At 38.3% G+C, this 13,595-nt stretch overlaps 1 protein-coding gene across 5 annotated transcripts in view; it reads left to right on the top strand.

Annotated features, from left to right (window-relative positions):
- Nucleotides 1-13,595, top strand: part of RALYL (RALY RNA binding protein like) — a 400,885-nt gene that overhangs the window by 370,701 nt on the left and 16,589 nt on the right. For all 5 annotated transcript variants that reach the window (XM_037381575.1, XM_037381576.1, XM_037381573.1 and 2 more), the window contains 2 exons: nucleotides 6,378-6,491; nucleotides 10,942-11,120. In XM_037381575.1, coding sequence (XP_037237472.1) covers nucleotides 6,378-6,491; nucleotides 10,942-11,120 — 293 coding nt within the window. The remainder of the gene's footprint in view (nucleotides 1-6,377; nucleotides 6,492-10,941; nucleotides 11,121-13,595) is intronic.

Here is a 13,595-nt window from a genome sequence, read left to right as displayed (position 1 = left end):
TTTAAAAGGAGTCAGACACACAGTACACAGGCTTTCATGCTTGATTTCCCCATAGAATTACTTCCCTTTTTGTCAAGTCCAACCAACCCATCATGAAGGTAGAAACATGATTTTGTTGACTTGGACAGGAATGTAATCAGCTTATTTTAAGATGTTTATCACAGAAATAACCGAGCCATTCCCTTAGGGGCTTCAAGTTGGAAAGTAGAGAAAGTATGTTTTGTGGCTTCTTTTGCCATTTTCTTGGAAAAGGTGGTTATATTGAATTGTGGGATGAAGCAAGTTGATATTTTGTTGCCCCTTACTCTACACTGCTAATCTGAATCCCTTGAACTAATGCACTGTTGATTCTAATTGTAATTTGTTGCTAGTTAAAGAAAGGATCTCTTCAATAAGAGGAAACAGTTTGTGGAAGGAAGCCATTTCAGAGTTTAATGAAATTCAAGACCATAAAACAGCTTAATCACAGGTTCAGAACTAACTGTGTCAAAATGGTATTGGCTATGCTTGAAAGATTTCACCCTAAAATAGCAAAACTCTCCTGAGATGACATCCCGTAATAGACTTTTCAGTTTTAAGTAGAAATCTCATAGGCAGAACTCTTCTCATAGCTGTTCTCTACACTCAGACTGGATCCAGAAAATGAACCCATACATGTAGTATTAAAGGTCAAAACACAGGGGACCCCTCAATGGAATTACCAGGATTAGAGGGACTCACTTCTGAAAACCATCAATCCAAAAACAGAAGTTTGTTGTGGCACACAGCAAAGACGTTATAAAAACAATACTAAAAATGCCTTGCTCATTGATGAGTACATCTGCAAAAATAATGTCTGCCAGTGCAGTAAATTCATGTTCTACCAAAAATGACAGTATGTGTTCTACTTTTTTTTCCAAAACACAAAATAAGTTATGAGGATTTTATTTCTTTCCTGAATCAATAACTTCTCAAGGATCAGTGTACAATTTTTTATTTTTTTCTTTTTAACTCCAAAGACTAGAAAAAATAAATCAATATTTCCACATTATCGTAAGTAACTCACAGAATGAAACATGTTGGTGTAGAAACTACACAGTATTTCTTCAGGTTAATAGTAGGAAGCAGCAGATGCAGATTGCTATTTAGAACTGGAAAAAGCTCACTTTTCTGAAAATATAGAAACTGAAGCTCTTGGAGTATGCACTTTCATTTCACACATTTGAAAGCAGGAGGAAAACACTAACCAAATTTTGTATACCCTGTGCATTGAGATTAAGGAGTAGACAAAAGATGTTACAATAGATACTGAATTATGCTTTTAAATTAATTCACTTTGAGTCATATAGTTTATATTTAGATTCATAAATTAACCTATTTTTCAGTGAATTCTAAACTAATACAATATGATAAAAATATTGTATATTAAACATGAAAGGCTTAGATAAAATACATGACATTTCTTTCCAAAGAAATCTAAATCATGTTTTGTGGATGAATCAATTTGTAGTTATGGCAAAAAATGTTTCACAAATATAGCTGTAATTCAACAGTAGCACTTTCATTTCTAAAAATGCAATTTATTTCAATTTTAAATGTCCTGTTTTGAGCTGGATGCAGTTTGTCTCCTTTGGTGCTAGATGCTTCAGTGAAAGATGCGTTCTGGAAGGCCCTTGTATTCCTGGCAGAGGGATGGAAAGGGTCACTGAATCTAATTCTTTACTGTTGCAAGTAGCCACATCATCTAATCCTTTAAGCTCCATCTTAAAGTTAATTAAGGTTTGGGTTTTGTCTGTCTCTTATTTCTTCTAGTTTCCATTTAAATTTGTTTCTCATTTGTTCATATCCATTTCTGCCAACACTGTCTTAGCTTAAAAGTTTTATTTCCTTTTACCTTCTTTTGCCTCAGGCAAACAAGCAAAACTTCTGTCACACTACAGGCTTTCCATTCTCATGGTCATCTTCATGGCCTTCTCCCCACGTACCTGCTCGAATTCAGTGTTCACCTGTACACACTATTCCAGATGAGCTCTCACCAAGTCCATGTAAAACAGCATTGTACTTCTCCATCTTTAACAATACACCATTTGACACATCTTAGCACTGCATTTTCTTTCTCATGTCTCATGCCTGCATTATAGTGATAGCCTATTGTCAGCCTGAGATTACAACTATACCAAGGATAATTCTGTCACTGTCTTTTTCTGTTGATGAGCCTTGATTCATTATTAATTTCTTCCCCTTTCAAAACATGCATTTCTGACCTTCTGGCCTTTGCTTATCTGCTAATAGGGAAAAAAAATCAGTAAGCTACTTTATTTTCCTATTCTATTACTCAAAAGCAGATTAACAGTTCTGGCACATGCAGCTCTGGTTTCATGTTTATCACCTGCTTTATTTCTTGCCTGAGATCAATTTTTAAAAAAACAAACTGTGATGTTTTGAAGGAGAATTTATATACTCAAAACCAGGACATCTGAAGTACAGTATTTAAAGTCTTTACATTTTGTCTTTGTCACAACACTGGGTTTAAAAAGTCTAAAGTTCTTCCCAAGCTCTATTTGACAGAAACACAAAAGCAGAGATTGGTTGATGCTGGAAGGGGTCTCTGGAGCTCACCTGGTCCAACTGTCACACTCAAACAGGGTCACCTACAGCAAGTTTCCCAGCACTGTGTCCAGAAGACTTTTGAATATCTCCAAGGATGGAAATTGCATAGCCTCTCTGTGCAAGTGTTTGACCACTCTCACAGGGGAGGAAAAAAAAAAAAAAGAAAAAGAAAACAGAAAAGAAAAGAAAAGGGAAAAGAAAAGAGAAAGGAAAAGAAAAGAAAAGAGAAAAGAAAAGAAAAAGGAAAAAAAAAGCTATTCCTTGAATTTAGATGGAATTTCACATGCTTTACTTTGTGTCTATTGTCTTTGACATGTTAGTGGGCTCTACTGAAAAAGTCTGGCTTTGTCTTCTTCATTCTCTCTTATACTGGGGAGACCAGAACTGGACACAGTACTCCAGATGTGGCCTCACAAGTTCTGAGTAGAGGAGTATGCTGGTTTTGGCTCGGGTACAGTTAATTTTCTTCATAGTAGCTAGTATAGGACTATGTTTTGGATTTGTGAAGGAAAGAGTGTTGATAATCCATGGATGTTTTCGCTATTGCTGAGCAGTGCTTACACTGAGTCAGGGTCTTTTCTGCTCCAGTGAGTAGGCTGGGGGTGCACAAGAAGCTGGGAGGGGGCACAGCTGGGACAGTTGGCCCCAACTGGCCAGAGGGGTATTCCATACCATATGACATCATGATCAGCAATAAACTAGGGAGAAGGTTGACCAGGAGGCCACTGCTCAGGGGCTGGCTGAGCAACTGTTGGTTGGTGGTGAGCAATAGTTCACATTTGCATCGCTTGTCTTTCTTGGGGTTTATTTCTCTTTCTTTGTTATTTTCCTTTTCTTCTTCATCATCATCATTATTATTGTTACTATTATTTTTGTTGTTCTTGTTATTATTATTTTTGTTTATTTATCTGTTAAACTGTTCTTATCTTAGCCCATCAATTTTCTCACTTTTACCCTTCCAGTTCTCTTCCCTCCCATCCTGCTGGGGGCAGGGAGTGAGCAAGCAGCTGTGTGGTGCTTAGTTGCCAGCAGGGGTTAAACCATGACAACGATCATTTCCCTCAACCTGCTGGCAACACTTTTAATGCAGCCCAGGATGCTGATGGCCTTCTTTCCTACAGGGGTGTACTGCTGGCTTATATTCATCTTGTTGTCCATCAGGACCCTTCATAATTTGTCTTTAGTAATTGCTGCTTACTAAAGAAATACTCAGTCCAATATAACTGAGAGTGGAATTTCTCTAGGAGAATGATTTTGAAGATTTGTGCAATTCTCTGCAAATTGAGACAATAAGCAACTCAAATAATTACACCATCAAAATGCTGGAAACAGAGTGGAAATTTGGAACTTGTGCAGATCTGTTGAAAAATCTTTCTCCTTGTTTCTTTCAGTGCTTTTTAGTGTTAACTTGAAGTGATTGACTGTATGATGGAATCACCTCATTAAAAGTGAATGATGAATTACAGATTCAGTGACCAAAGCTTGAGGAAACAGTTTTGGCATAGGGAAATTTTGCAAGGTAGCAATAAAGATCCTCAGTCATTTATAGCACCTTTGTTGTTATTGAATCCTCACTGTTGTGTCTGTGTTCCCTTTGGTGCAGCCTTCTTCCCAAACCGGTTTCTCACTGAGACACTACAGAGAAGCCCCTGTGAAGCAGAAGGTTTGACCTTAGTTGAACAGTAACCCTATATATGTGCCTGTTTCCTTACCAAACTCAGAAGTGCAAATGCTTTCTGCTTTTTTTTTTAGACTGGGAACAAATACCATTAGGTCCTTGCAGTGTTGATTCTGACTTTTGACCTTTTGTCCTTGGCAAGCCTGCTTTTTTGTCAGCTCAAGGGAGTACCTCTAACACAACAGTTTGGCCACACGGGTTGTGTTGCCAGCTGGCTCCATAGTGAGCTCCTGCAAACACTTACCACTTCTCACTGGGCAGATTCACACCAATTCACCCTGAAATCTGTGCCGCCTTCCTACCTCAGCATGGACCAGCCACTGCCCCTGGGGAAGCAGTAACCTTCTAAATATACAGTTGCCAGAATCTTAACATTTTGTTACATATTTGGGGGATTGGGCAGTGACCCGTTATTTCTCTAAGAACATTTTAAGGCCTTACTCTATAAATATACAGAATAATTCCATCAAATATTATATAGCATGTAAGGGTCTAGCACAAAGGTTACTTTTAAGATTTGTTCCCTAAGTCCTACCATGCATTCAACAAGAGATCAGAGGTTTCATAGTATCAGATATGCAATTTCTTAATGTAAGCACATGATTAAACAAGTTCGTTACTGCATATAGCAACCTACTGCCTTTAGCTGACTTGTTATTAACTATAATCCATATGACCCAAACTCTAAGATAAAAATCCTTTGTTCTACCTCAGTGAATATGCTCCAAGTTTGCAATAAAGCCTATTTTGAAGCAAACACATGCTCACTACCACTGAAGCAGGCAGTATCTTGCCACTTCATCATCAGATATTGACTGTCCTATAAAAAATACCCACAACACACCATGATAGGATACATGTCCAAGAGTCACTGAACAGGACTGATACAGCAAGATGCAGCCAAGAGAATCTTTGGACAGAAAGGGAATGTGTCCTTCTCCATGGCAGAACATCCCTTTTCCCATGCTCACTGAAGTCCCTCCGATTGCTCTGGTTCACACACCAAAGTCAATGCACATCTTCCTTCAGCAACAGTAAGGGTGGATAACTAATCCTGCTCAGTGCTCTTCCATTGTCAGTCCCTCACAGTTTAAGGTCATGGTCCATTTCTTCCTACAGGAGTTGTAAGAGTAACAGCTGTGTTACCTACTCTTGATCTTTATAAATGGCTTTATTCTCCCATGCTAGCACAGGCTCCTCATTTTCTCCTTTTGGCCTTTTCAACATGATATCCTAGTATAAACAGGGCAAGTGGATTTGTTTGGACTATCGTCTGAGCACAAAAACATATCCTGATAATGCCAGAATAATGAGGTCATTCATGAGTCCTGCAGAGCTCTTTCTTCTGAAGCCAAAACACTGCCAAAGAAAGCAGTTACTCCTTCTTCTGTTAGACTATGGGAGTGCAATAATGAGCATAAATGAAGAGCGATGCAATGCAACAAAGAGCTGGAAACTTCAGCTCTTAATTTATAGGTGTTGCCTCCATGTCCCTGGATGTGATCATAAAAAGAAATATTTTCGTATGTTATCCACAGCTGGAAAAGTACAAGAAACTAGCAGAACTGAAAGCTTTTGAAGAAATAATACTTAACACCTTATTGTAATAAAGTTGTTGACTGGAATGTAATATTGCATTCCTGGCTGCCCTAGCATTTATGTTACCATGCACTCTTGTGAAAAATACCTACTGCTACCATGAGGAATCTTTTTATTATTGTCACTATTATTACAAAATAGTCCAGCAAAACAGCATTTCAAGACTGTGAACTGTCAGTCATATCTGAAGTTTTTTTTCACTATATGCTGTTTTTCAGTAAAAGTTACCTGAATTTTCTAAGAATGCCCTTGAGATGTTTTGCCTGAAATACTTACTAGAGCAATATACTTCACAGAACCTCTTGCCATTAGGGTTTAGAATCCTGTGATTTCCTAGGATTCAGCATTTTTAGCTCATAATGTTCATTTTACAAGTTAAATCTCTGAAAATACTGACAGAAATGAGAGAGTAGACTTTGTACTACAGAGGAAAGAAAAAAGAACATTTATTTCATGGGGGGTTGCAAGTATAGTTTATTTCACGTTTTGCATCTTTGCTCTCTTTCCACAGTGAAATCAGATGAGTTGCAAACAATCAAGAAGGAATTAACTCAAATCAAAACAAAAATTGACTCCTTGCTAGGAAGACTGGAAAAGATTGAAAAGCAGCAAAAAGCTGAAGCAGGTAGGTGAAAGCAATTTGTAGTCAAATGAATTAAATTAGAACTTAGTTATCAGTCAAGCAGACAGACCAGGGAGAACGGAAGCCTTCCAGAAATTTTTCTACATCATGGAGGCCTGAAGCAAGGTAAATTAACTCTCTGGTAGATCTATTGGGAGGATAAATTAATATTCTTCACAGAGCACGCAACATCATTTCAAGATTTGTTTTCTACAGTGTAGTATGTGGGGTGGGGGGAAGAATAAAATATTCCAAACTTAGATGTCTGGAAACAAAACATCACTGAAAAATTCACTGGACAGAATAAAGTTAGAGGTTGTTGACTTTGGGGGTGTTTGTGCTATCCACATTAAGAATTATTAGATAGTCTGTACCTGGAATTATTGCCTGGGCAATAGACAATACTTACAATTTACAGCAAGGGAAGTTCCTGTTTGATATAAGGAAAAAAGATGCAAGACTGTAGTAGCTCCATCTTAGGATATGTTCAAAACCCATTGGTCCAAGGTCCAAGGTCCCATGGACATGGACCAAGCTTTGAGTTTGGCCCTACTTTGAAGAGGGGTTGGACTTGGAGAGTCTAAAGATCTGTTCCAATCAAAGTTATTGTGTGAAGCTGTGGCATCTCTGTAAACCTGCTTGTACCTCTAGTTCAGCTTTTCTCTGGCTTGAAATGTTATGTTTTGAGGCAAACCTTGGGAATGACAAAATCCAACACTACTTTTTAATTTGATCAAGATCTTTATTTCTATCATTGCAGAGAACATTGTGTTAGCTGAATGATCTCACCTGGCAGCACTTTAAAGCCATGCAGAGCAGTTATAAGGGATTTATAAGGTTGTATTTTCACCACAGTATATATAGAAAACCATCTCAATCCTTTACCACTATCTATATTGTATTACCTTTGCTATTTCCTTATAAATCACACAGTATATCTCTGTACAGGGGCTGTGTACTAGCGAGGTGATTTTGATGACAGCCAGCGGGGAAATGGAAGCTTTATCTCATTAAAAATCTCAGTGTTCCCGCTCCCCCCTCCCATTCTCTGATGAAAACTTTTTATGTATTTTGTTTGAAGTGTGTGAAACAAATTCTGCCTCAGAATCTGCAGTTGCCTGGGTGTCTTGGCACTCAGATTTGTGTCCCTTGCCTAACTCAAACCTGTACATGGAATCAAAAAGACCCAGCATGACACATGAGTTCCATCAAGACTCTAAAACATTGGTGGGAATTAGCAGTTGACGTTTATGAACCTGACACCAGCAAAATAGATAGATAGATCTGGATCCCATGTGCCTGCCCTATTTCCTGATCTATCATGGGGGTATCTCTCTGAACCCAGAAGTTTCCTGCTTGCTTTCAGAAATCACTCTAATGAATGTCTTCCTAGGACAAAACATTACAGAAAAATATTTTGTGGTTAACAATTTAAAAAAAAAAAAAACAACAAACAAACAATAAACAACCCAAATCAGCTCTTTAAAAAAAGCTCTTATATTTACAATAATCTTTTAAGTTGGCAGACAGGGACCAATCCCTCAGCTGTTAGACTTTACCCCACAAAACATGTTGAGTGTTCTTTTTCAAGTCTAAGGTAAATCATTAGACCAGAGTGTGCTTATCTCTTTCAGGAGAACCATACACAATATGCATTCGTTATATTCTATTTTGTACTTTATGCAAGTTAGATAAAAGTTGGTACCACCAGTGAAGTTGTAATTGCAACGCACTCCATTGAATCACTGTGTACTGAAATGCTCTGAGATGGTACATTCCTACTTCAGGGAGCTTTTATATAAAATCCATTACTATGCAAAACAACCTGTATGTCATTGTACTTTGGGTATCCAATTTTTGCTTTTGCTGAAGGACTGTAGTGAACGCATTTAAACAGAAACCAGCTCAAAGAGGGAAACATCAATTTGTATTGAATCATACGGTTATGCCTTTTGAAGACAAGCAATGAATAATATCCTCAGAGATTAAAAACCGATTTCAAATTGTTGATGTTTTTAAACATCAGGTGCAGAACCCATCCCCCATATGCCTTGCCTCTCATTGGAGGATGTGAGGAGAAAAAACACCTCAGACATACCAGTAAACCTGGATTCCCACTTAAGTCTCCTGAGGTGACGAAAAGGGTTGTGCAGCCTGGGTGATTAGTCCACAGATGATTGCTTCATCAGTAAAAAGATTTGTGTAAGATAAAGCTATACCAGTAGCTGAACTATTTCATTTATCGTGCCAGATGTGAGATGATTTTGTTCCTTCTCTATGGTCGGGCAACGTTATTTCTTACTTTCCTCTGCCAGAAGGTGTGGCCTCACTAAGACTGGAATCAGGGAGAGGATGTATGTGCCAGTTACACAAAACAAAAATCAAGCCACCACCTTGCCCTTTTGGTTAAGTTGCATCACTCTCATGAAGAATATTTAATTATTAATCCTAAAAGCTATACATCTGGAGGAATATGATAGGTTAAACAGACAAGCTGGACAAGCTCAGTATATACATTGGTTACTGCTCTACAGCTGCATGAAAACTCTTCCAGTAACAGCTGATGTTCTGTCTTTTAATATTATCAATGCCTGATCACTCCAATAGGGGGAATATAGATAAGAGGATTTCCTGAACATAGAGAAACTGCATGGATAGGTCCTCTGTTTGTAAAAATCTGAATCAGGAAGCCAGGGATAAGAAGTTGTTCTGAGGTGAAAAAATTGTTAGAGGAGAATATTCTCCCTGTAACATCAGAGATGGGTGCCAAAAGGTAAAACCTTAAGTTTAGCTTCTTAACTTAGATGTTGAGCTGGTATTTTAAACTGCTCTGAAGAACCCTGTCTATGTTCTCATTCAGACAATTGAGTGACCTAATTTTCTAGCAGCTGTATCCTAGGTTTTCCCATTTAAATGTATTAAGTTCGTAATTTCAGGAACCCTTTTTGAAAGCCTTGACCAAAGTTGATTCAGTTGTCACTGCCACAACTGGGTTAATCTTAGAAGTGGCTTAAGGCAGAAGGTGGTGGGGCAGAAGGTGGCAGGCATAGCTGATTCAATCCACATTTCCTTGAAGAGTAAGGCAAGTAACACAATGACTTATAACTACCATGGTATTGTATAAAGCACAGTATTGTATAGATGTCTTTTTATTTTTTAAGTCCAAGAATCCTTCTGAAGAAATTATGTGACTCAGGGACTAAGCTTAATTGTTCTATGTCTTTATTAAATTAATTTGAAAAAGAGGGACTAAAGACTAACAAAGACTGAAAAGATGAATGTAAGTTGCAAAATAAATTTGCAGAGGCAGAAGGAAAGACAAATGCCTAGGTTTAAGATACAGAAAAGTACGAGCAGATTTTAATATTACATGCAGCTGCTAATAATTTATAGTAAAATAATAATATATTCATAGAGCTGAAAAATACAGAGCTTCACAGGCATTTGCAGATTCATTGGCTGTGCAACAAGATAAGTGATGCACTAGTGGTGTTACAGAACAGTCAATCTAACAAAGGGATGGTTTTGTTCTAGAAATTTGATCATTGATGGGTATTGTCACCCTCAAACTGAAAAGACATTGGTATTCGAGCTATGTGCAACCAATGCTCTGACCCATATTCACTTTGATTACATAAAGCTTTTCATCTAAACTCCTGATGTGCCTAGGAATAAGACTCTGATCCCTCCAACTACTCTTCTGGCCAGTCTGTCTATGTCATTCCTCCCTCAATCCTCCTCTGGGCTTCTGCTGGCTGGATGAAATTCCTCAGCACATCCAGGAGCCTCACAATACATAATCACAACTATGCGACTATCTGCAGTAAGCCAACCGGGCCAGATCCTCTGGGCCTCCATGGAAATGGTCTTTCTTGTCACTGCTTTGCAGAAATTATAGGAAGCCTATATTTGGGTAATTGGAGGAAGGCATTCTCCTGGGCTAAGGCACATTATACCAATGGGGGAAACATAAAAAATACGTTCAGTTTCCTAGAAGGATTTGTTGATTATCTGTATGGTTGTTGAGATATATTCACAGCAAATTCAGACAAATCCTTGTTCACTTATTGGCAATTAACAGCCTTCTGCTTCTCAGAGCATAGAGATTAATGCACTTCTCATTAGCTGCAGATAAATAAATATACAATAACTATGCCAACTGGATTCCCACAGCAAAGCAAAGTCCAGAAAATGAAAAAGCTGGATCTGCTGGTAAATCAAGCCTTCATCCACTGCATGGGATAGATGAGCATGTTGGTACTACGGTTGATTTATGCATTAATTTTTGAAAACAAGGGGTTTGATCATATTTATCTGGTAGATATTAACACATTGATTTTTACAAAACCAGCACTTCTGGAGGGCAAAAGCTTAGGTTTCTTCCTCGGAGCACTTTTCTTTGCCGTCAATAGGGAAGGTTGCTGAATCTCTACAGAGTATGTTTTCCTTACAGAAGCTCAAAAGAAACAAATGGAAGATAATGCTGATTTGATTCAAGAGGAGTGCATATCAGAGAATGCAGATAACTCTACAGAAGAGCCAATTGAAGGAGGGCCAGATGCAGATGGGGATGGAGAAGATATGACTGATGGGATAGAGGAGGATTTTGATGAGGATGGCAGCAATGAGCTGGTAAGGAACAATCATGCCACGTCCATCTATACAGTTGCTACAAGTAACCACAGAGAAACTACAATCTGGGTTAAAAAAATAAGCTCACAGCAGTGCTCTGATGTTCTGTAACTAGTGCTTAGTCCTACATTCTTCATATACTGTAGTATCAACTAAACATAGGGCCCCCCGAGGAGAAACAAGAAAAATCTGTTCTACTACATTTAATGATTTTAGAATGTACTTTAAACTGGTTTACATTTATTATTTCACATTTAATGAAATGCAGATGAGAAAGGAAAGCATGGTGTGCTTTTTTTTTTTTTTTTTTTTAACCGGAACATTTCAAAATTAAATAAGATTCTGGAACAGACAACTCCTGTTAATAAACAAGTGCTTCTTCATAATCCCCAGTCCCTGTCTTCCGTGTGTAACTTCTGCAGGCTATGTTGTCAGACAGATTTTTTTGATGAAGGGATTTTTCCTTAAAAAATGTTTGGCTACAAAATTGTTTAGTTTTCAGCCTGAGCCTGCACCTTTCATGAAATGTCCATCACATTGTTAAACTTCTAAGTTCATCTAGAAAAACATTAAAAAACATATTGAAAGTCAGTTTTATACTTTTTTATTCATTCCTACTAAGAATGCATCAGTCATATTGTTTGAGACTGTATAATCCTCTCCCTCTCTTCCCAGCTTTCATATTCTTCTGCTTTGAGCAGAAATCACTTCTCTTGCTCAGTGTCACTGTCCCTGCTTGCTTTCTAACATGCATTTAATCATGTGTGCACTGTAAAAGTCATTCAGTGAAGCCAACAGGAGTCAGTTTGCAATGGCCATGGCTGAACCAGCACCAAGTCTGGAGTACGAAGGCATGCGAATAACCAGCGTTTTGCACTGCTGACTGCAAACACAACTTAAAACTACTGCTAATTTGAGGGTTTGTGTCCCTTTTGCCAGCACAAGGCCTTTTTGAAATTAGAAATCCTGAATGACATTATGTCTAGAAGAAGCTACTACAAACTGAATGCCCTCATCTTTTAAGATGTGGTGTAGAATAAGTGATATTATCACTTTTTCTTAAAGGAACAGGTTCTCCTGCACAGATATGAGTGATATTTGTAAGAAGCTGCCACTCTGAACCTGTAGGAAGTTGAAATTTTGTAATTAATTAAGTTGTACATATAATATCTCCCCACGGTTAGCACCTGATCAGCTGAAGTGATATTACCAATGGGGTGACCACAGTTTAACAAGACTGGTGGGTTTTGCACTAATTAGGTGTCAGACTCCCTACTGCAGACAACAAAGTGGGGAAGATAATGTACAGTATATTAGCCTCTGATAGTTCAGTACTGTCATTTCACCCTGTAGGTATGACATATTTAGCATCTATCTGCGCTATATAATGAAGCATGATGTAGAAGAATTTCTTCACCTAGCAAAGACCTAAGCAGGAAAGTTTCTAAGAAGCAAGCAGCACAGGAAGACTTCATTAGCAGTAAAGTCTGGAATCAGCACAGCCACATTTGCACACCGCTGCTTCTGAGTTCAAAAGATTTATATGACGGAATTAGTTGAAGTGCAGAGTGTTGCAGATGCGGCCCCAAAGACGGCTCAGAGGTCTGACCCACACATCTAAGGCTGCTCCAGTTTCTCTGAATGCCATTACTGAAGCCCCTTGGGCACAGGGAGGAGATGGATCACTGCACATGGAGAGCAGTGTCCTCTGTCCTGTGCCCTAGCACTCATAAATGATATCCTCCCCAACCCCAACATGCTGGTAACATGAAAGATCAAGTAAGAGCACTTATGTGTATCATCTTGGTCAGATGCAGCCTGTCCCAATGCCAGGGCAGTGGAGCCAGTCTGCCTCATGCCTTCCACCTTCCCAAACACTGGGACCCTCTAGCTGAGAAGCTAGCAGTATTGTAGACTTTAAAGCTCAGAACCACGATTCCCACTAATGTAAAATCCTTGTGCTTTTCATCCTCCCTTGCCATTTCCCTCAAGCTTTGGAAAAGGCCACTTCACCTTAGTTTTCCTCCCTGCTGCAATGGGTTAATAACCCTTTCTTCACTTTTTCTTTTGCAAACCCTAGGGAGATCAGTGAACGAAAAGCTGCTGTGGATGAGTTAAAAGATTGCTCTACAAAGGATTATTTTTAAAACCCCTCAAGATATGGGTGTTTCCCATGGAAAGGCAATTTTAAATTGAACTGTGTCTCTTTCCTCTACAGTTTTTACCCAAACACTCAGCAGTATTGGCCAGTTATGTTATAATATGAACCTGATAAAGTTTATGATGCATATTGTAATTTACAATGTTTTTCACTTATGCTTACATATATTTATGTAGATTTAATGGCTAATTCCTGTAAGTTTTACTTCCTACTCCAATCACTGATAGCTATATAACTGGAAAGTAAATAAGAATACTATTAAATATATATAGTGAATACCCCAGTAGGAATACTTGAGATTTCAGTCTGCTTCT

Source organism: Falco rusticolus, chromosome 3, assembly GCF_015220075.1.
Source record: "Falco rusticolus isolate bFalRus1 chromosome 3, bFalRus1.pri, whole genome shotgun sequence".
Taxonomy (NCBI): domain Eukaryota; kingdom Metazoa; phylum Chordata; class Aves; order Falconiformes; family Falconidae; genus Falco; species Falco rusticolus.
This window is presented reverse-complemented; position numbering and strand designations above follow the sequence as displayed.